At 43.0% G+C, this 22,173-nt stretch overlaps 1 protein-coding gene across 9 annotated transcripts in view; it reads right to left on the reverse strand.

Annotated features, from left to right (window-relative positions):
- Lrrk2 (leucine rich repeat kinase 2) overlaps positions 1 to 20,841 on the reverse strand; it is a 137,995-nt gene extending 117,154 nt beyond the window's left edge. For 7 of the 9 annotated variants that reach the window (XM_048366363.1, XM_048366395.1, XM_048366370.1 and 4 more), the window contains exons 1-5: positions 20,621 to 20,841; positions 20,254 to 20,339; positions 14,146 to 14,255; positions 13,125 to 13,213; positions 9,103 to 9,237 (exon numbers count right to left, since the gene is read on the reverse strand). In XM_048366363.1, coding sequence (XP_048222320.1) covers positions 9,103 to 9,237; positions 13,125 to 13,213; positions 14,146 to 14,255; positions 20,254 to 20,339; positions 20,621 to 20,774 — 574 coding nt within the window. In that variant the 5' untranslated portion in view covers positions 20,775 to 20,841. The remainder of the gene's footprint in view (positions 1 to 9,102; positions 9,238 to 13,124; positions 13,214 to 14,145; positions 14,256 to 20,253; positions 20,340 to 20,620) is intronic. The other 2 variants (XM_048366378.1, XM_048366403.1) reach the window with 2 other exon arrangements.
- Between the last annotated feature and the right edge of the window lie 1,332 nt (positions 20,842 to 22,173).

The raw sequence follows: 22,173 nt of genomic DNA on the forward strand, positions 1-22,173 counted from the left end.
TGAAATGGACAGAATGGAGCCATGATTGGCTCCCAAGGTACCAAAAAGAAAAAGGAGGAAATGAGGTGCCAGACTTTGAAGTCAGGCCCCACCACATGAACCCCATTTTAGAATCGAACCCTGAGCCAATCAGATTTGTACCTGTGTTCTAATCTTGCTTGCACAGCTGATTGTTGTAACCTTGTTCTTTGCCTTTATAAGCCCTGTGTAATCACAGCTCGGGGCTTCCTCCTAACCTCCGCTGTGTCGGAGGGTAGGACGAGGCCCGAGTTGGCAGCTCGTTAAATAAAGCCTTGCCTTGCTTTTGCATTTCGGAGTGTCTGAATCTCGGTGGTGTTCTTGGGGGTGGTCTTGCGACTTGGCACAACACCCCTATGTCAACCTCCTACATCTTTGAACTTATTGCATACTCCAGCCCCTGCGTCAAGCCCTTACATCTGTACTATGCTTTTACCTTTATAAACCCCAACTTGAGGACTGCTCGGGGACATGGTGGCAGCTCCTGAGTCTGCGCTGTGTCCCTGGCCAGGCAGTTTGCTTTTTGCTTTCCCAATAAACCCATCTCTTTGCTTGAGACTGTCTTTTAGTGGTGGACTCTTGGGAGGATGTGGAACCTCCACCCCCCATACCTGGACTCCATAACATTGAGTAGTTGGGATTTTTAGGCATCAGCCACCAGCATCCAGCTAGATTCTTTTAATTAGTGGAATATGATAGAACTTTTTCATTTGCAGAGTAGCTTCCACATTGTGGGTTTATTGGTTTTGTTTTGCTTTGTTTTGTTTTGTTGGTTAGTTGTGGGGCTTGAAGTCAGGGCCTGGGCACTACCTTTGAGCTTTTCATTTTGCTTAAGGATAGTGCTCTACCACTTTGAGCCACAGCACTACTACCTGTTTTCTGGTTTTTTAACTGAAAGTAAGAGTCTCATGGACTTTCCTCCTTGGGCTGGCTTTGAACCATACTCTTCAGACCTGTCTCCTGAGTAGCTTGGATTACAGGTGTGCTCTACCAACACCTAGATCCCATCTGGTTTTGAAATTTAACTTCATTTACTAACTTCTCAAAAATTAACTTCATTAGCTAAATTGATGTTCAGGGGAACTTGATACTCCTGGAAAAATGAGAAAGTTTTCTAATCAACCTTTAGAATTACAGTGTAATATGGAGGTCAGATCTGGCCAGTGCCCTCATTGGCTGTTGAGGGGTGTCAGAATGACTCCATCTCAGATTAGTTAAAGAGAGCAGAAGCTGACTCCATCTTCACTAAGATCTCCCTGCCCAATCCAGGGAGGTTCCCTTTCACTGTGATAAGATTGTGTAAACTGCTTGACCACCTGAGTTGTGGAATGTTTAAGGTTAAACCTGTGCCCTCCCATCAAGGAACGTTCAAGGTTAAGCCTGTGCCCTCCCATGAGTAGGCATATCTGCCTGCATCATGTGAGCCCACCAAATCTGTGCACCAATTCTAACTAAAATGATAGGTTGGTTCAAACAGTTGCTATAAGGCACACTGTAACTCCATTGGCCACCTGCATGTGACCTGGCATGCTCTGTAAGTGTTGTAACCTCACTGGCCACCTGCGTGTGGCAGGCTGGACCATATGGTATTGAAGTGCCAGACACGTGAACCCCATTTTAGAATTAAACCCTGAGCCAATCAGATTTGTACCTGTGTCCTAATCTTGCTTGCACACCTGATTGTTGTAACCTTGTTCTTTGCCTTTCTAAACCCTGTGTAATCACAGCTGGGGGCTTCCTCCTAACCTCTGCTGTGTCGGTGGGTAGGACGAGGCCCGAGTTGCAGCTCGCTTAAATAAAGCCTTGCCTTGCTTTTGCATTTCGGAAATGTCTGAGTCTCAGTGGTCTTTTTGGTGGTGGTCTTGCAACTTGGCACAACATTTGGGGGCTCATCCGGGATGGCCCCAAAGACCCCCAGGACCCCAGACTCCGAAGGTAAGAAAATAGGGCAGTTCATTCTGTGTGTCTGTGTCTGTGTGATTTGTAGTTTTGTTTTCTGTTTAGGCCAGCCGCTTGAATCTGAACCTGTAGGTAGTGAAGGACCAGCCGGAGTGGACATGCTCGTATGGGCAGTCCTGGGGGACTTGGGGGACACCTCAAGCTCTCCACAGGGGGCTCAGGCTTCCCACTACCACCCTGAACCTGAAGGACTGGACCGAGAGGCCCTTCTAATGGGTGTCCGTCTAGTCCACTCTATATTTGGGGTTGTCTGGTCCGCTCCTACACAGGAACGGGAGAGAGAGAGCCTCAAGACTGTGTGGTCTGCCCCCTCACAGGGGCAGGAGAGACACAGTGAGACTGTGTGGTCTGCCCCCTCACAGGGGCAGGAGAGGCACAGTGAGATTGTGTGGTCTGCCTCCTCACAGGGGCAGGAGAGACACAGTCAAACCTGTAAGCCGTAGGGGCTGGGGATATAGCCTAGTGGCAAGAGTGCCTGCCTCGGATACACGAGGCCCTAGGTTCGATTCCCCAGCACCACATATACAGAAAACAGCCAGAAGCGGCGCTGTGGCTCAAGAGGCAGAGTGCTAGCCTTGAGCGGGAAGAAGCCAGGGACAGTGCTCAGGCCCTGAGTCCAAGGCCCAGGACTGGCCAAAAAAAAAAACAAAAAAAAAAAACCTGTAAGCCGCGGCTCCCTAAGTCTGTCTATAAGTGTTGTCTGGTCTTTGTGCCTGTGATTATTTTTGGGTGTTTCTTTCTTGCACTATGCCTGACTGACAAATGGATGATGGGGAACGTTCCTTCCACTCCCCTGGACTTAACTTTAGCTCACTGGAAAGATGTACAGGTGACAGCCCACAATCAGTCAATCAGTGAGAATTTCCGCAAAAAAAGAACTCTAGGGGGACCCCCACCCAGCCTTCTTAAGCAGAAAATTGTTTGGTGCGATAAAAGGTTTTACTAAGACTAAAAATGTTTTACTAAAACTATCAAGCCCTGGAAAATGAGGCTGGAGAATGCTAAAATCATTTGTTAAAGGTTTTTGTCTTAAAATGTACAGCCGATGCTTATTTAGCGCGCTTTAAGATCTTTTGAAAATGTATGTGTGTGTGCATGTGTGAGTGTGAACATGTTCAAGACTGCAGTATGATGCAAAACTAAGTTTAAGGAAAAATTCAAAGGTCTTCATGCCATGCAGTAACTGGGACTGAAGAAAAAAAAAAAAAAAAGAGGCTCTTTTGAAACAAGCAGCCCATAAGCAAAGGGCGGCACCTGGTTTCAGAATGCCTGTGAGCTTCAGTTTTTCCAATGCAGATAAAAGCTAAAATGTTGTGTTAGTGTTAGAAAGGCTTTGGAAATCAAGAATACATTTCTAGATAAGAAATTTGGGGGCTGGGGATATAGCCTAGTGGCAAGAGTGCCTGCCTCGGATACACGAGGCCCTAGGTTCGATTCCCCAGCACCACATATACAGAAAACGGCCAGAAGGGGCGCTGTGGCTCAAGTGGCAGAGTGCTAGCCTTGAGCGGGAAGAAGCCAGGGACAGTGCTCAGACCCTGAGTCCAAGGCCCAGGACTGGCCAAAAAAAAAAAAGAAATTTGGAAATAAAATTGTCCTAAATAATTATTGCAAAGTGAGAAAAGGAGAATTATGGCTACCAAAATGTTTAATTGCCATTCCAGCTTCTTTGTAGGTTTTTTGTAACAGTTTCCAGCAGGCCCACAGAGAAGCACAGGTGATTCCTACAAGTTTGTCAAGATCTAATACTGACCCTTAATAAGTTCCAGGTAAGAGAGCATGCTTAAAAACTACTTCTGTGTGGACCACCTTGTTGCTTATAATTGGAGTAAAGTGGCCCCTTATAAGACTCATTGATCTGAATCTGTGGTTCGAAGCCAGCCCGGGCAAAGAAAGGTCCCTGTGAGAGACTTGTCTCTAATCAGCCAGCAGAGTGCTGGGAATGGAGTGGTGTGGAGCTCAAAGTGGTTGGGTGCTAGTCTTGAGCTGGAGAGCTGAGGGACAGCACTCAGGCCCTGAGTCCAAGTCCAGTGGAAAGTCACTCCTCCTGGGACAAAAGTGATGGAGCATCCAGAGGCAGTAAGCCACTGCTTGGATGGCAGAGATGGTGTCAGATCCTAGAGTCACTACTGTTGGCCTTTCAAAAGTTAATCAAAGCCGGGAAGTCCTAGAAGAATAGTTCATAAGCATGCCTTTCCAATGCCCATGTCTGTCTACTGGGCAGGAATTTGCCAGTCATCTGTGATAGGGGTTAGTAATGGTAAGTTTGTCAAATGAGAGGATAGATTAAAATCTCACCCCCCGCATTTACTCAAAGCCCTGACTGGCAGTGAGAATTTTAAGCTCATACATCTGTTTAGTAAAGAAAGCTTGTAGACCTGAGATTGTGTCCTTATTGAGATCTGTTAAAGGCCTGCAAAGGTATATTGTTAAAAATTGCAAGACCTGTCAGCTTGCCAATGCCCCCAATCAACAGATTACTAAAGGAGCTCGCCTCTGTGGGAATAGGCCAGGCGTGTATTGGGAAGTAGATTTCACAGAAATTACAAATATTTGCTAGTTTTTGTAGACACCTTTTCAGGATGGGTTGAAGCCTATCCAACAAAGCATGAGACTACGAATGTAGTGGCTAAGAAGATCCTGAAAGAAATCCTACCCAGGTATGGCTTCCCATCCACCATTGGGTCAGACAACGAACAGGCTTTCATCTCAAAAGTAAGTCAGGGAATAGCCGCTGCACTGGGGACGGATTGGAAATTGCATTGTGCTTATAGACCCCAGAGTTCAGGACAGGTAGAGAGAATGAATCGGACTCTAAAAGAGACCTTAACTAAATTGGCCTTAGAGACTGGCGCAGACTGGGTGTCACTCCTTCCTTTTGCTCTGCTTAGAGTAAGAAATTCTCCCTATCAGCTTGGCTTTACTCCTTTTGAAATAATGTACAGGTACCCCCCGCCCATTATCCCTAGCCTTCAGACTGAATTGCTTGCTGATTTGGATAATGCTGAATTTTTGTGTAAACTCGATTATTTGCAGCTCATGTACAAGAATGTGACCCCAACTTAAGGCATTATATGATTCTGCTTCTGTCCCTACCCCCCATTTATTCAGACCAGGGGACTGAAATCCTTAGAACCACGGTGGAAGGGACCCTAGACGGCATCGCCACTTGGGTTCATTGCTTCCACGCCAGGCCAGCTGACCCCTTTGCCCTGGATGACAACTACCGTGATGGAACATGGGAGGTCTCCAAGCACCCAACTCAGCCGCTTCGCCTTCGCCTCAAGAAAAGAAAGTTAGACTGAATATTGTTATAATTTTCTTTTTGCCTTCTTTCCTTACTACCCTGGCTAGTGTTGATGTTATTTTGGCAGCTCACTCCAAAGTGAGGTGACCCCCTTATCTTAGGTAGTTTTGGGCTTGCTCAGGAATACGGGTATAGCCACCCAACCCTTAGAGCATAGCTGAGAAGTTTATGTATTTTGTTGCTTACATTTGGATAGTAAACGCTATACAGCAAATGGTAAGTCTGTATAGCTGAAAGTTAATTTTCAGTTTGCAGTAATCCTGCAGTCCCTTGGTAAAGTAGACTAAGGTTATAGGTTCCTGGCTAAGTAAGGTCTACGCCCCTGAGTCAGCCTGAAGAAGTTACAGAAGATGGATGATCTTCACCCATCAGCCCCCCTTTAAAATCAAGGGACCAGAGTTGTTTTTGGGAAGATGAGGCAGGATAAACTAGAGACATGCAAAACAGAGGTACAGAGACTATTCTTGTAAGAAATGGTGACAGGCCCTTTGGTTACTACATTGGGCCCTACTGGCCCATGCCTTACCTCTATATCATCCCCTAGACATGCAAGCCATTGAAATGGACAGAATGGAGCCATGATTGGCTCCCAAGGTACCAAAAAGAAAAAGGGGGAAATGAAGTGCCAGACACGTGAACCCCATTTTAGAATTAAACCCTGAGCCAATCAGATTTGTACCTGTGTCCTAATCTTGCTTGCACACCTGATTGTTGTAACCTTGTTCTTTGCCTTTATAAACCCTGTGTAATCACAGCCCGGGGCTTCCTCCTAACCTCCGCTGTGTCGGTGGGTAGGACGAGGCCCGAGTTGCAGCTCGCTTAAATAAAGCCTTGCCTTGCTTTTGCATTTCGGAAATGTCTGAGTCTCGGTGGTCTTTTTGGTGGTGGTCTTGCAACTTGGCACAACAGTATTTGCCTTTATAACCCGACCCCAAGCATGACCCGGGGCATGAGGTCCCAGGTCCCAAGCCTAGGCTGTGGCCCTGGCCGGCCAGCCTAATTCTTATAGTCGCAGTTTCAGCTCACGAGTCTGGGCTGCAACCCTGGCTGGTCAGTTCACTTTTTGCTTCCCCAATAAGCCCATATTTTTACTTGAGAGTGTCTCTGAGTGGTGGACTCATGGAAGGATGAGGGATCCACCCCAACCCCCACCCCCAGACCCCTTTACCATAGTATTCTTGGTACTGATAGTGTTTCTACTAATATTCTTCTATTTAACACTCTCTTGGCCATGCCAGTCACTGGCGGCTCACACCTACAATCTTACCTACTAACAAGTCTGAGATCTCAAGATTAAGGTTGGAGGCCAACAGAGGTGAGGCTGAGGAATGACATGATCCTGGAAACTCTTACTTCCAAAAGCCAGAAGTGTAGGTGTGTCAGGCTCCAGCAAAAAAGCCAAGCAAGAGCAAGAGAACCAAGCTCAAGCCCCAGTACTTGCACCCACAGAGGCAGGCAGGCAAGCAGGCACACACGCAGGCATGCACACACGCACACACACTTAAAAAAAAACACTGACTACATTCCCTGGTCTGTCTTCATATGTCCTGGAAGGACCTACAACACTGATGTTGAAGTGCCAGACTTTGAAGTCAGGCCCCACTTTACCACGTGAATCCCACTTTACCACGCGAACCTGAGATAAGCAGGCCCTGTGAGCAAACCCAGGATAAGCCCATTAGGGCCCAGTCGGTCTAGAACTCTAACTGCTGGGAATGCTTAACTCTGACCACCCCTGGGGTGCCTCGAACCCTGAGCCAATCAGATTTGTACCTGTGTCCTAATCTTGCTTGAACACCTGATTGTTGTAACTTAGTTTTTTGCCTTTATAAGCCCTGTGTAATTGCAGCTCGAGGCTCCCTCCTAACTTCTGCTGTGTCGGTGGGTAGGACGAGGCCCGAGTTGCAGCTCGCTTAAATAAAGCCTTAAATAAAGCCTTGCTTTTGCATTTCGGAATGTCTGAGTCTCGGTGGTCTCCTTGGTGGTGGTCTCACGAATTGGCACGACAATGTAAAATGGTAACAATTCTTCTAAAAAGAGAATGTGTTCCCAAACTGCAACCAGGAAAGTACAAAACAGTCGGATCTCAAATCTTATCTTCTCAATCCTTATCAAAGGCTTGCTTTAGTTGCTTCTCCAAAGCAAAGGGTTTACTTTTACTTCAAGAAGTTGTGTAACCATTATAATTATCTCTTTTCTCAGCCAGAAAGGGAGAAAAGACAAATGTTAGGCTAATCCCTTGACAAACACACAGCACCCCAACCAGGCAAGATGACCCTCACCTGTAATCCTAGGTATTAATAAGGCAGCTGAGACATGAGGATCACAGTTGAAAGCCAGCCCTAGCAGATAAACCTGGGACCCTTACCTCCAATTAACCAGGGAAACAAAAACAAAAACCCATGGTTTAAGTGAAAAAGCCAAGCAAGCCAAGGAAGCCAAGCAAGAACTCCAGACCCTGAGTTCAAGCTCTATAACAGGCACCAAATATAAAATAAACAAAAACAATACAGTAAACACAAGATCCTGAGGAAAGAGTAAACATATACTATTTTTGGAGTTTCCCTTTTATCTACTTTCACTCTTTTTTGGGTTTTGGTTTTGTTTTCTTGTAATCAGGCTTGAACTCAGGGCCTGGGTGTTCACTTAGCTCTTTGTAACTCAAGGTTGGTACTCTTCCACTTGAGTTACAACTCCATTTCTGGATTTTTTATTTTTTGGTTTTTGCTGGTTAATTGAAGGTAAAAGAGTTTCGCTATTTTTGCTGTCTGGACTGGCTTTGAACAGGGATCCTCGGATCTCATTCTCCTGAGGAGCTAGGGTTATATATGTGACCTATTTGCACCCATTTTTGTGAATGTATTATAACTAACTATAAATGAAAATCCTACTGGAATAACACAGAGGATTAAAGAGGATTGGGTACTCTACCTCACTCTGGGAGCTGCCAGAAATCAGCAGCACCACTGGTTCTCACAGTGATACTAAAAGGTTTCTCAGAAGGCAGCAATAATCCAAGTATTCAGTAAGTAGTCCAGGGCCCTCAGGCCAATGGTTAACTTCTCAGCCCATTTCCTCCTCCAGCCAATGGAAAGAATGAACAAAGGTCCCAGCCAACTCTACAATGACGTGATCATCTGTTATCAGCCTCAGTGCTATGCAATGACATACATACTAGTCTTTTTCCTAAGGGGCCTTGGATGACTTCCTGGCTTTTTATACAAAGCCTTTAGTGATAACTCAACATAAATAAAAATTTAACCTACATTGGGGTCCATAGATATATATTTTCTTAACACACAACAATCTAATTATCTTTCTTTTGAGAGGGGGACAGACAGTGGGACCTGAGCTCTGAGCTTCGCTCTCTCACATGGCTTTTTTCACTCACAGCTGGCCCTCTACCACCTGAACCACAGCTATAGTTCCAGCTTTCTGTTGGGTAATGGAAATAAGAGCCTCATAGACTTTTTTCTTTACCTAGGCTGGCTTTGAACCTTGATCCTCAGATCTCAGCCTCCTGAGAAGCTAGTATTATAGGCATGAACCACCATTGCCGAACTACAATCTAGTTTTCAAAGTAAATCTTAGACCTTTCTTAGTAATGGAAGAAAGTAGACTAAAATTGCATGATTTATAATCCATGAATGAAATTCACTCGATAAAAACAAAGTAATTCCAAATTAACTTCATTACTTACCCTTGGAAGAAAACTCCCACGCTAATGGGAGCTTATACAAACAGTCTACTTTTTTTTCCTACTAAAAGCCACTTTTAAATATGTATTTTCACACATGGAAGTTGACATTCTTAAATACCTCTTTCAAACAGCACACATAATGCCTTGCATCCAAGTTTCTGGACCTCTTCATTGGATGAAAATGTGTTCATGGCATCAACGATTAATAAGAAAACATCACTTTCTTCATCCAGAATCAACAATGTGATCTTGCCTATTTCAAATAAAATAATCACTTTAACATTTGGTGTGTATCTCTACATGAGGACTGAATAGTTTCTGGTGTTTTTTCTTTTGATTTTACACCCTTCTTGGGGCTTGAACTCAGGGCCTCAAAGCTGTCCCTGAGCTTTTATGGTCAAGGCTAGCAGTCTACCACTTGAGACACAGCTCAACTTTGACTTTCAGCGTTTTTTGGTTATTGGACTCACAGACTTTCATGCCTGGACTGGCTTCAAATCATGATTCTCAGCTATCAGTGTCTTGAGTACCTAGGTTTAGAAATGTGAGCCACCAGCACCTGGCTCTACAATGCTGTGGTATACGCAACCGAAGAAACACTGAGGACTCCATCAATGCCTAGTATTCCAAGCCTAGCCTTACCTTCCTCTATAATCTCTTCATCTGACATTTAACAACAAGGAAAATACCAAGTTATTGTGATTCATCCTTCCTTTCTCTTCTGTCTGGCTAGCTAATAAATCAACTCATTGCCCAATTCCTGCAAGTGAATCATCCAAATGCCTTTAAAACTCTTGTTGAAGCTGGCACCAGTGGCTCATGCCTGTAATGTTAGCTACTCAGGAAGCTGAGATCTGAGGATCATGGTTTGAAGAGAGTAGAGACTTCTATGAGACCCTAATCTCCAATTAACCACCAGAAATCCTGAAGTGGTACTGTGTCTCAAAGCAATAGAGAGCTAGCCTTATGCACACCAATGCCTAAAATTAGCATTGACTAAGTAATAGCCAGGCAATAGAAATGATTCACAAATCAACTTCTATATCCGTATGAGGCATAAACTCCAAATCCAATGTAAAATTTTCCTATTTGCTCAAAATTCAGACTATTATTAAAGGAAGATTTAGGCTCCCTTAGTTAGATAGATAGGGATAACAATGGTTTTGGAGGCATAGCCCAGGTGGTATAGTGCCAAGCAATGAACAAAAGCACCAGTGGCCAAGTTTGAGTCCCATCTCAAACAATAACAAACAAAAATGGTGGGGGCTGGGAATGTGGGTTAGTGGCAGAGTGCTTGCCTAGCATGGGTTTGATTCCTCAGTACCACATAAACAGAAAAAGCTGAAAGTGGCGCTGTGGCTCAAGTAGTAGAGTGCTAGCCTTGAGCAAAAAGAAACCAGGGACAGACAGAGCCTAGGCCCTGAGTTCAAGTGCCAGGATTGGCAAAAAAAAAAAAAATAGGGGAGACATAATACATAAAGATAATATGTGGCCTGTCATGGCATTTCCTCTTTACACAAAGCTTTGGGATTCTGCTGGAATGCTTCTTCTTCTCATAGTTAGGTCTGCCCAGGACAACAGTCCCTCTGACCTTCTTTACCTGCTTGAAACCAGTAATCACCTGTCACTCACCAGAATGAGTCAGCAAAGGACCCCAGACTCTGAGGACACTTCCTCATCCACTGAGGTCACATCCGGGACTGCCCTGGTCACTCCTTCCTCGGACAGTGAGAGGTTCCTCAGGCTTTGAGATCACTTCCATATCTGCTGTGGTCCTGCCTCCTGCCTTTCCCTATATAAAGGGGCTGTTGTCCAGGGCAGACCTAACACCCATATCTTGGGTTCCCTCTCAAATTCTTCTTCCAATAAAGTTCTGGGTTCCTGCTGGAATGCTTCTTCTTCCCATCATGCCCTTGGCTCATGCTCAAACCCTTCTTCCCTTAACACCTTGGGTTTCCACTCAACCAATAAACAGCCGGTGGTGGGGGTGGAGGGTGCATACACAGCCATTGAGCAATGAGCAAGCCATCAGGGGCAGAGCTATGGGAAGAGCCCCTCTAATAAAAACCACACTCCAAGAAGCCTCCGTTGGAATCCTAGTTCTGGGCCTCTCTTTACAAAGTCTGTATTTTTGCTTTCAAATAAAACTTTCTCTGTCTGCTTTATATACTTTCCTGCCATTTAATTCTTTAATCGGAAGAGAAATGAAACCATGCCCCTAGAAGGCACCATACTGAAAGAAATGAAATTAACCATAATCTTTTCAAAACTCCTGTCAACTATCTGAGCTGCAGGCCTGCTGTTGACTTTCATTTATTCCAATACTGGGAGTTTGACTTTTTTTTTTTAATTCTTAAACTTCCTTTCTGTCAAACGTAAATGGAGAATGGAGCAAAACTGAAAGTTCTCAAAAATGGGGGGTTTGAAATAAACCATGGTTGAAACTACTTAATAAAGCTAGGTGCCATGGCTCACGTCTGTTATCTTAGGTACACAGAATTGTGGATCCTGAGGATGGTGAAGATCATGGTTCAAAGCCAACCCAGGTAAGAATGTGTGTGAGACTCTTATTTCCAAACAACTACCAAAATAAAGCTGAAAGTGGAGCTATAATCAAGTGGTAGAGTGTTAGCCTTGAGCAAAGAAACTCAGAGACAGCACCCAGGCCCTAAGTTGAAGCCCCAGGACCAGCACGCACACACACACACACACACACACACACACACACACACACACATATTCAAACACACACAAAACCCTACTTAGTACATGCACAAAATCCCAACTAGTGCAAGCCATTGATTATTTTAATAAGACTATGGTGAAATGGCTTATCATTGGACCTTTCCTCTTTTTGAACACTGGCCTTTACTCTTTTTTCTTCCTTACTTTTTTATGCTGGTCCTGGGGCTTGAACTCAGGGCCTGGGCACTAACCCCAAGCCTTTTTGTGCTCAAGGCTAGTAGGGCTCTACCACTTGAGCCACAGTGCCGTTTCAGGCTTTTTGGAGTGGATAGCATTACTTTTTTTTTTTTTTTTTTTGCCAGTCCTAGGGCTTGGACTCAGGGCCTGAGCACTGTCCCTGGCTTCTTTTTGCTCAAGGCTAGCACTCTGCCACTTGAGCCACAGTGCCACTTCTGGCCATTTTCTATATATGTGGTGCTGGGGAATCGAACCCAGGGCTTCATGTATATGAGGCAAGCACTCTTGCCACTAGGCCATATTCCCAGCCCCTGGCATCTTCTATACTCTCAAGAAGTAATGCTGAAAGGGAATACCAAAATCGAGAGACACAGGGTAAAAAAAGACAAACAACTACAAAAGCAATACTTGCAAAACTGTTTGGTGTAAATGAACTGAAAAATTCATGGGGGGGGAAGGGAAAGGGGAATGAGGAAGGGGGGAATGAGGGACGAGGTAACAAACAGTACAAGAAATGTATCCAATGCCTAACATATGAAACTGTAACCTCTCTGTACATCAGTTTGATTTAAAAAAAAAACTTAAAAAAAAGAAAAGCAATTTATAAAATGTATGTAAAGGAAAAAAAAAAAAGAAGTAATGCTATCTACTTTTTTTTTTTTTTGCCAGTCCTGGGTCTTGATCTCAGGGCCTGAGCACTGTCCCTGGCTTCTTTTTGTTCACTCTACCACTTGGGCCACAGCCACTTCTTGCTTTTTCTGTTTTTGTGGTGCTGAGGAATCTAACCCAGGGCTTCTCTCCTATATTACAGGAAACATATTAAAGAGATAGATAAATAGATAGATAGATAGATAGATAGATAGATAGATAGATAGATAAACAAAAGAAAGAAAAAAAGAATGAAAGAAAGATTTCATAGTAGCAAATCTGTGAGTGGCCATCTAGCAAGTTGGAATATAAAACGCAAGATCAGATTTGACATGAAAAGCTAGAGTTTAGGAATAGAAATTTGGAAGCAATATATAAACCAATATTTATATATTAGATATTAGATGAGACTTTTGAAATATTTGACAGAGAAAAGAGATGAAAGTAGAAGAAATGTGTTTTTTAAAAAAAACCACTGATATTTAAGTTACATTGTATTATGGATCTAACAAAATAACATGTGTTTATTGAATCTTTAATATTTAACATTGAAAAATATTAAAATATTACCTGAAGTTAGCAGGAGTTCTAAGGCCTTCAGTCCAACTATTGAAAGGTTTGCATTAGCATGATGAACAGTTAACATTTTAAGAATCAGTCTAAAAGTTAAAATAAAAAGTCAGATGAAAATGAAAAGTTATATTCAGAGGTTCTGTAATATCTAAAATTACACAATGTATCTAATTTATTTTAATGTATAATGTTTACCTATATAACATATATCATTTACCTTTTAGATATTACATATCATATTGTTAATATAAGCAGGACCTGGGCATTGTCCCTTAGCTTTTCACTCATAGCTAGAGCTCCACAGCTCCATTTTTAGCTATTTGCTGATTAACTGGATTAACTGATTAACTGCATTTTCATGCAGGCTGGCTTTGAACCTCCATCTATCTTCAGATCTCAGCCTCTTAAATGTACTCACTGATATTTTTTGTGTATATGTGCCAGTCCTGGGGCTTAACCTCAGGGCCTGGGTGCTTGCCCTTAACTTATATAGTGTTTTACCAATTGACCCACAGCTCCACTTCTAGTTCTGTTTCGTTTTGGGTAGTTGATTGGAGATAGGAGTTTCATGGATTTAACTGCCTGGACTGGCTTTAAACTTCAATCCTCAAATCTCAGCCTTCTGAGTAAGCCAGCTCTCTCTCTGGAGTTATATACTGACTTATCTTTGGGGGATAATGAAAATTCTCAAACAAAAGAACATTTAAAGTTCCTATTACTGGCTATAGGTAATTCCTCCTCAACTGCTATAGAACTGTTTCAAAGAATTTTAGAGATTACAATGAAATTGAGAATACAGATTCACGGAAAACATGCTTTTTGAGCTGGTAGAAATAGCAACATATACTTAACAAAAATGGGACAATATGAGCATGCTTGTAATTCCTGCATCCTGGAGGCCAAGGTTAAATATTGAGAGTTCAAAACAGGCCTAGACTACATAGCAAGATAAAAATGACTCTCAGATGTATAGATAAATATTCAGAATAGTTTCTATTCACACATCTGTCATACTTACTGGTGAACACCAAGGACTTCCCAATCATTTCCAACATCCTGGGGTCCCATTAAGCTCTGAATTGTACCTGGACAGACTTCTATTAATTTACACAGAAGGGACCAGCCCACCTGAAAGCAAAAGAGGAAAATATTCATATGGTTTAGTGTATGCCAAAAGAACATATTTAAACATGGACGTTTTCTTTCTTAGTGGAATAATTAGCAATAATTCTTCAAAAGGCAAAAACAAACAACAACAACAAAAATATCAGGGACAGAACCCAGACCCCTGTGTTCAAGCCACAGGACCAAAAAAAGATTAAAAGAAAAAAGACATGCCTAAATAAAACAAAATAAACTGCCAAAAAAAAGCCATTTAGAGAACATATCAAACTTAAGTACAACAATGAGTACAACAATGATTATAATCACATCTTAGTACTGTTTCTTGGTTTTTGGTTTGTTTGTTTGTTTTTTCCTCTTTGCTAGTACCAGGGCTTGAACTCAAGGGGTGGGCACTCACTCAGTTTGCTTGCTAGGTTATTTTGGAAAAGGAATCTTATGGAATTTTCTTCCAAGATTGACAGCGTCAATCTATGATCCTCCAGTTCTCAGCCTCCTCAGTAGCTAGAATTACAAGTGTGAATCAGGTGCAATATACTTTTCTAACACGTACCTACATGCTAGAATCCCTTCCAAGAAGTTATTATTTTAATTATGAGAAAAAAATGATATGATTTGGAATGGAGAATTAGAGAAAGTTGTTGATTTTAGAAATGATGGCTCCTTGTATAATGAGGCTAGGCTAGAAGTGGCCAATGGAATGTCCTATTACAGGAAAAACAAAAAATAGTGTACAATATAGAGACAAGGCAGACCTCCTCAATGACCCCCTTCACCTTTTCTATAATATCAATGAACTGATAGATAAGTTCTATTCTTCACAGGAATCCTTCCATCTTTCATATTTCCTAGTGAAATATGAACTCATTGATGTACTTCATATACATCTTCATGGCTGGAGGCATGGTTCAACTGGTAGAGCACCTACCTGACAAATGCAGGCCCTCAGCAGAGAATACAAATAAAATTTTCACTCAAGACTTTTACAAATGAGGCTGTCATGAATAAGTCACTCTTATTCATGGGGTAAAAAAATAATATCCTAATTCCAACAAGCTTAAATTCAACCCTTTCTTTATACTGCCTAAAACATGCTCAATCCTTATTACATTGGGACTTGAATTCTGGGGCCTAGGTGCTGTCCCTGAGCTCTTCAGTTCAAGGCTAGCATGCTACACTCGAGCCACAGTACCACTTCCAGTTTTCTGGTGATTTATTGGAGATAGAGTCTCATGGACTTTCCTGTCAGGGGCTGGCTTTGATCCTCAGGTCTCAGCTCCTATGTAGGTAGGATTACAGGTGTGAGCCACTGGTGCCCGGCTAAGGTTTTTGGGGTTTTTTGGCAACAATTTCTAACAGCTTTATTTAAGTAGAACCTATGTTTAAATAGGATCTACTCCTCCAGAGATAGTGACAATCTAGCTGTCATAGTAACCGGCTATTTTTGAGTGTTCACAAATTACATTGAGATTTTTTTTTCCCCTCTCAGTAGTTAAGAAATAACATCATGAAAAGATCCTGATTGGGAGATGGGGAATCACATAGGGTGCTAAACTCATGCATGTTCCTGTGTAGCTGGCTCAAGGAGAAAATCTGTTTTGCTTGGATGGTTAAAGCTGCAGCACCAATCATTTGCAAAAAAAAAAAAAAAAAAAAAAAAAAAAGAAAAGAAAAGAAAAGAAAAGAAAAAAGAAATAAAAGATCCAAACACCTGAGCTTATACTGGCCCTGGGCAGCTTCTAAAATTAAATAGAACCTTCCAACACAAAGCATAGGTACCCATTGATTCATTCATCTATCCAGCTGAAAGCTCATCTTCCAAAGAGAAATTTCCTACCCTGCCTAGTTACAACACACTTAACTTGGAAATTGCTCATTATTATAATTATCCTCTAAACTTAAACATTTCATTTATGCACCAAAGAAAAAGTCCATGAGTGAAAGGGAAATTTAGCTTCTTTCATTTAGTTTGCTCCCTTCTGCAAAGGCTGGAATGATGTGGAAAAAGAAAAATAAAATTGAGGAGCAGAGAGATAGTGACTAGATAGAAGAGAAAGGTAGATGACAGCCTATCTATTGATTCACTAAAGATTGTCACTTACAAAGAAGTATTAATAAAATAAAGAAGATGTTGAAAGTAAAAACTTAGAGTCTGGAATATCCTGTTACATAACTTCTGGAATCAAACTTTAACATTTATTTATGAAAAGAAACTCACCTTAACTCCTGAGACGCATCTAGAGGGATTTCTGTTGCTGTTGTTTATTTATTTTGCTTGCTTGTTAGTTTTTGTTCTGGTATTTGAACTTGAACTCAGAGCCTCCTGCTCTTGCTTGGCTTTTTCATTCAGAGCTCGTACTCTACCACATTAGCCATGTCTCAAGTGTAGCTTTTTTGCTAATTAATTGGAGATATGAATCTCAAGTTTTAGTCTCCCCAGGCTCTCTTTGAACCTGGATTTTCAGATCTCAGCCTTCTGATTAGCAAGGATTAAAAATATGAGCCACCTATGCCTGGCCTATCTACAGTTTTCATTGTTATTACTTTGTTCTTATTGTTTGCTTTAATGTACAAAGGATTAAAGGATACCTATACTAATCACATCATTAATGTGAAGAAATTTAAGGAAAAAAATCTGCTTTCAAATGGAATATTAAAATCTAGTGCTGGTGGCTCATGCCTACAGTCCTAGCTACTGAAGAGGCTGAAATAAGAGTAGTACAGTTCACAGACAGCCTGGACTGGCTTTGAAAAAGTCCACGAGACTCTTATCTCCAGAGACTCTTATCTCCAGTTAACCACCAAAAAGCAGGAAGTGAATCTGTGACTCAAATGGTATGCACTAGCCTTGAGCAAAAATGTTCAGGGACAGCCCCCTGAGTTCAAGCTGCAGGACAGGAAAGCAGGCAGGCGCAAACACACACGCGCACTTGCACACACACACACATACACACACGCGCACACACAAAATCTCATTAGTGATTCCTTTGTGTGTGTGTGTGTGTGTGTGTGTGTATGCCTTCACTAAGACCAATGATAATTAAAATTGATACTATTGTATGTGGCATGACCTTAGTATTGGTACCTTTGTATAATTTGCTTGCTTACACTGAAAGTTTGTAAATATAGCAGCTAGCTGACTGTTAGCTGAAAAAGACTTGAGAGATGCAAGAAAACTTCAGTCCTGGTTCTACCATAAGCTCAAGAGGTCACACACTCTCACTGAGCCACTGAGAGGGTAAAATATCCAAGATTTCTGAGAACATGGGGATATTCCAGAAGATAAACTGAAGATATATACATCTAATAATAAATTCTATTCCATTAAATCACCAAACTAAAAGACTACTCTTACTGGTGGCTCACACCTGTAATCCTCGCTACTTAGGAGGCTGAGATCTGAGGATCAGTTCAAAGCTTGCCCATACAAAAAAGCATGTAATCTCCAATTACCACCAAAAAGTTGGGAGTGGAGCTTTGGCTCAAGTGGTTGAGTGTAGGCCTTGAGCATTAAAAGCTCTGGGACAGCATCCAGACCATGAGTTCAAGGCCTAGGCCTGTCTCACACGTGCATGCATGCACATGCACACACACATAAATAGAACAATTCTTAATTTATACCTTACTTTGTCTCTAGTTCCCTCTGGGCAAAGGTTTTGAATGAGCACTATTTATAACTACTTCAGACAATTGTGATGAGACTTGGGGGCAGTTTTCTGAAATTAAATATTGGAGGGCCTGGGGATATAATTTGTGCTACAGTTCCTGCTTTAGTAACACACAAAGCCCTGGATTTCAATCCTGAGTCCAGAAGAAGTAAAATTAGACAGTAAATGGGTGGTAGGTTCCTTTGCATTCTAAAGTATGGCTCTGTCTCCTCTGGCCTCTACTGACCAAAGCCTTCCCAAGGTCCAGCTCGCCTCAGTGGTGCCAAGCAGCAGAAGCCAGTAAGAAGCCAGATTCAGGCACTTGTGAACACCAAGCAGAGGCAAGCAAGGATGATGTGGGTGGCGAGGAAACAGCACAATAATCTGGGGCCTAAAAATGACTCATATTCCATGAAGAAATTGCAGAGTTTTTGAGTGCTAAAAAGAACAGTGTCTTTATCATGCCTCCATCTTCCTCTTGGGTTTTTGTTTGACAGCAGACTAAAAGCCAGACAGAAAATAGCTCACAGTTGAAGAAAAGGAAAAGTATTGCTCTCATATAAAAGAAAACAAGAGGTGAGTTGGGTAGGTCACACCTGAAATCCCACTGAAGCGATGAGGCAGGAAGATTGTAAATTCCAGGCCAATTTGGATTATTCTGTGAAACCCTGTCTCCAAAGGGGAAAAAAGGTAGACAAGATCTAACTATATACAGAGATAAGCAGAGCAAATATAAAGAGAGATAAACACCAATTTAGAAACTGAGATAATTCTTATAAGTATCTAGCCTCTCAAGTGAGTATTAAGAAACTTGGGCTTTCTCAATGACAGACAGGTGCCTGTGTCCTACAACTCTACTAAGTAGTCAGAAAGCTGAGATCTAGAGGATTAGAGTCTGATGTTTGTGAGACTCCATCTGCAAAATAACTAGCAAAAGGCAGGATTGGAGGCATAGTTCAAATAATAGAGAACCAGCCAAACAAGCAAGCCAAGAAAACCCAAAGCCCTGAATTCAAACCCTGGTACTAGCAAAACAGACCCCCCAAAAAAATGGCTTTCTCAGGCTAGGAATAGTGATGTATGCCTGTATTCAAGAGGCAGAGTGAAGAGGATCATGTCCAAAGTCCAGCCCAGGTAAAAAACAGTTGTACTAACCTCTATCTGAAAAACAAACAAAAAGCAAAAGGACTAAAGGCATGGCTCATGTGGTAGAACATCTGCTTAAAAAGTGTGAAGCTTGGGGATCAATTCCCACTGCATTGTTTTTAATGGCCTTCTTTCTGCCTGTACCTCCTTGGAGTTCAAAGGCCAATTCTCTTCCATTATGCAGATGACAAAAGTGATTTCAGTTCCCCAAATCTCACAAGGAAGTTTTTTCACCTCAGACATAAGAGTTGTACATCACTTTTTTTAAAGTAGCTCTAAGATATGCAAGATATTTAGCATATTTCTGGATTTCCTCCACAAATTCTTTTTTATGACAACAGTTGAACAGTATAAACGTAAACACAGAGAAATGCTAAAACATCACTTTCTTCAGATAGCTCAGTTTAGAAATCTGCCTGCAGATTGAAAAACTAATAATAAGATGAAGCTTATGAGAGATTTCTAGTTAATTAGTTGTGTTTTTATTACTGCTAATGATTGCCATTTCTCACACTGTTAGCAATAATGTCCTATCTAGGACGTCCTGTTCATTAGGGAAATTCTCAGAATAGCTTGATCTAAAAGTGTTCATTAGTGAATGAACTCATCTTTCCACTATCAAAACTAAAATGTCAATTTATTTCCAGTTTACTCCTTCCAACATCCTTATTGTCAGTCATCAGATTTTAAACATTACCTTTGGCAAGGTGCCAGTGGCTCCTGCCTCTAATCCTAGCTACTAGGAGGCTTAGATGTGAGGATCACAGTTCAAAACCAGCCAGAGCAGGCAAATCTATAAGACTGATATCTCTAATTAACCAGCAAAAATCCAGAAGTGGAGCTGTGGCTCATGTAGTAGAGCACTATCTTTGAGTGGGAAAGCTCAGGGACAGTGCCCAGCTCCTGAGTTCAAATTCCAGGACCAGCAAGCACACTTGCTTGCACATGCACACACACACACACACACACACACACACACACACACACACAGTTACCTACGAAAGACTGATAGGAAACAGAGTAAGTAGCAAGCCCTTTTTACTCTGTTAAGCTTGGCTAATGATTTGACAACATCTCCATCTTATAACCACAGTCCACAAGTTCATCAAACCAAATCTCAGAAATAACCAAGAAAGGGGAGTGGGTGGCTGGTGAGGGGGAAGATAACCAAAAACTTTATGAGATGATCATTAAAATGAAAGCAACTCTACCTGCTGCACACTGGGGACTTTCATATAGGAATCCAAAACGATCAACAGAGGCACGTGGAAATTTTTGCCTTCAAATAACGTGGAAGCTGGAAGAGAAAGGGGTGGGGGGTGGGAAGGGAAGAAAAAGGCAGGTCAGCAACGTGGTGTGTGTGTGTGTGTGTGTGTGTGTGTGTGTGTGTGTGTGTGTGTGTGTGTGTTAAAGTTTGAAATAGGGAGGAAAACAAAAGGAGAGCTCAAGATCTTGCAGAAGTTACCACTCCTTTCTGGCCCCAGGAAAAGAGGTAAGAACTGCAGCAGCGGCTCTGAAGGGAGGGCAAAGTTTAGAAAAGGCAGAGGAGGGAGGAGAAAGTGGGGTGTCGATGACTACCGTGATTGGAGTAGGTGAACACCAGCATGTCTTCCAGGATTTGAACCAGCGTCTCTATCTGTTTTCCTTCCTGGACGTTGTTCAGTCTGACTAGCAACTTCTTCAGAGTTTCCTCGTCCTCCTCTTCGCACCTTTGACCGTGACCACTGGCCATGGTGGTCCCCAGGCACACCCCGAGATCCAGAAAAGGGCTTGGGGGTGCCACCACCTCTCCTTCCGCCCCCTGCTCCCGACGAGCCCCGCTCCTGGCCAGCCCCGCTCAGGGCCAGCCCCGCTCCCGTCTGCCAGCAGCCTGCGCTCCCCGCGGCCCTGTGGGCACCCACGCCCGCCTGTTTACGAGGAAGGCGGAGGCTCCCGGCCCGGCCCTGCCCTCCCTCGGTTACAGCCCTCCTTCTCCTCCACCTCTCGAGCTTCCTCCTCCCCCTCCTCCTCCTCCACCCCGGGCCCAAATCCTGCTCAGCGCCTGGCCTTAAGGATCCGCCGAGGCGCAGCGCCCTGCGCAACCGTGGAGGCCGTCCAGGCGGGCGCGTGGCCAGAGGGACCCGGCGGGCTGACCGCCGCGGTCCCCCAGCCCGGCGGAGATCGGACCGGCGAGAGCGCCGCCTCCTTCGTGGAATCGATCCCTGCTGGCTGCAGCGGCGCACTGGAAAACAGTGATCCGGATTCCTCCCGCCCCGCTTCCCCCCACGGCCCTCCGGCTGCTCTGCTCTGGGCCCACTGGCCGCTCCGCTCCGGACCCGCCGCCAGGCCCGCCAGCCCCACCTAAAGTCTGGGAACGATGAAGATTAAAAATGAAAGCAGATCTAAGAATAGAAATCAGGGCGGGGGAAAGACACCGCCCTGCCCGGTTGGTCCCTTTTAGGAAAATATTTTCTTTTCGAGTTCCCTATAGGCAGATGAGGAATCCCCTTGCCCCTAAGGATGGGGAGTTTGGGTATATATTTCCATGACTGCTGTGGCTTATGCAAAGGAAGAAAATAAAATGGTTCCCTGATAGTTATCTGCCTGCCCCAAAGTCATCTGCCTACCCAAGAGAGCCACTAAATTAACTCTGGAAAAATATGAAGTCAACACTAGGCTATATCCTGGAAGTTTTGGACACAGAACTGAGAGGAGCAGAGCCAAAGAAAAAAAGGCAGGAGGTGCAATTCTAAATATTCTTGATATAAAAAAAATAACTTATGACTTATACCTACACAGCTAATTTTAAAAAATGAAATAAAAAGAATTCAGTGCTGGTGGCTCAACCTGTAATCCTAGCTACTCAGGAGGCTAAATTCTGAGGACAGTGGTTTGAACCAAAGCAAGGCAGGAAGTTCCTGAGACTCCAGTTAACCAGCAAAAAGTCAGAAATGGAGCTGTGCTTCCAGTGTTAGAGTATCAGACTTCAGTGAAAAAGCCAAGCCATAGTGCAAGGCCCTGAATTCAAGCCTCACTATTTAAAAAAGGAGAGGGCCCTATGCTTGACACCCTGTAAGGGAGGGAGAGACTCAAAATATGTGTTTTTCTGGAAGCTAAACCTTAGGAAGTAATGCTGCTATAGATAAGACTTA

The sequence above is a fragment of the Perognathus longimembris genome, chromosome 1 (genome assembly GCF_023159225.1).
Source record: "Perognathus longimembris pacificus isolate PPM17 chromosome 1, ASM2315922v1, whole genome shotgun sequence".
Taxonomy (NCBI): domain Eukaryota; kingdom Metazoa; phylum Chordata; class Mammalia; order Rodentia; family Heteromyidae; genus Perognathus; species Perognathus longimembris.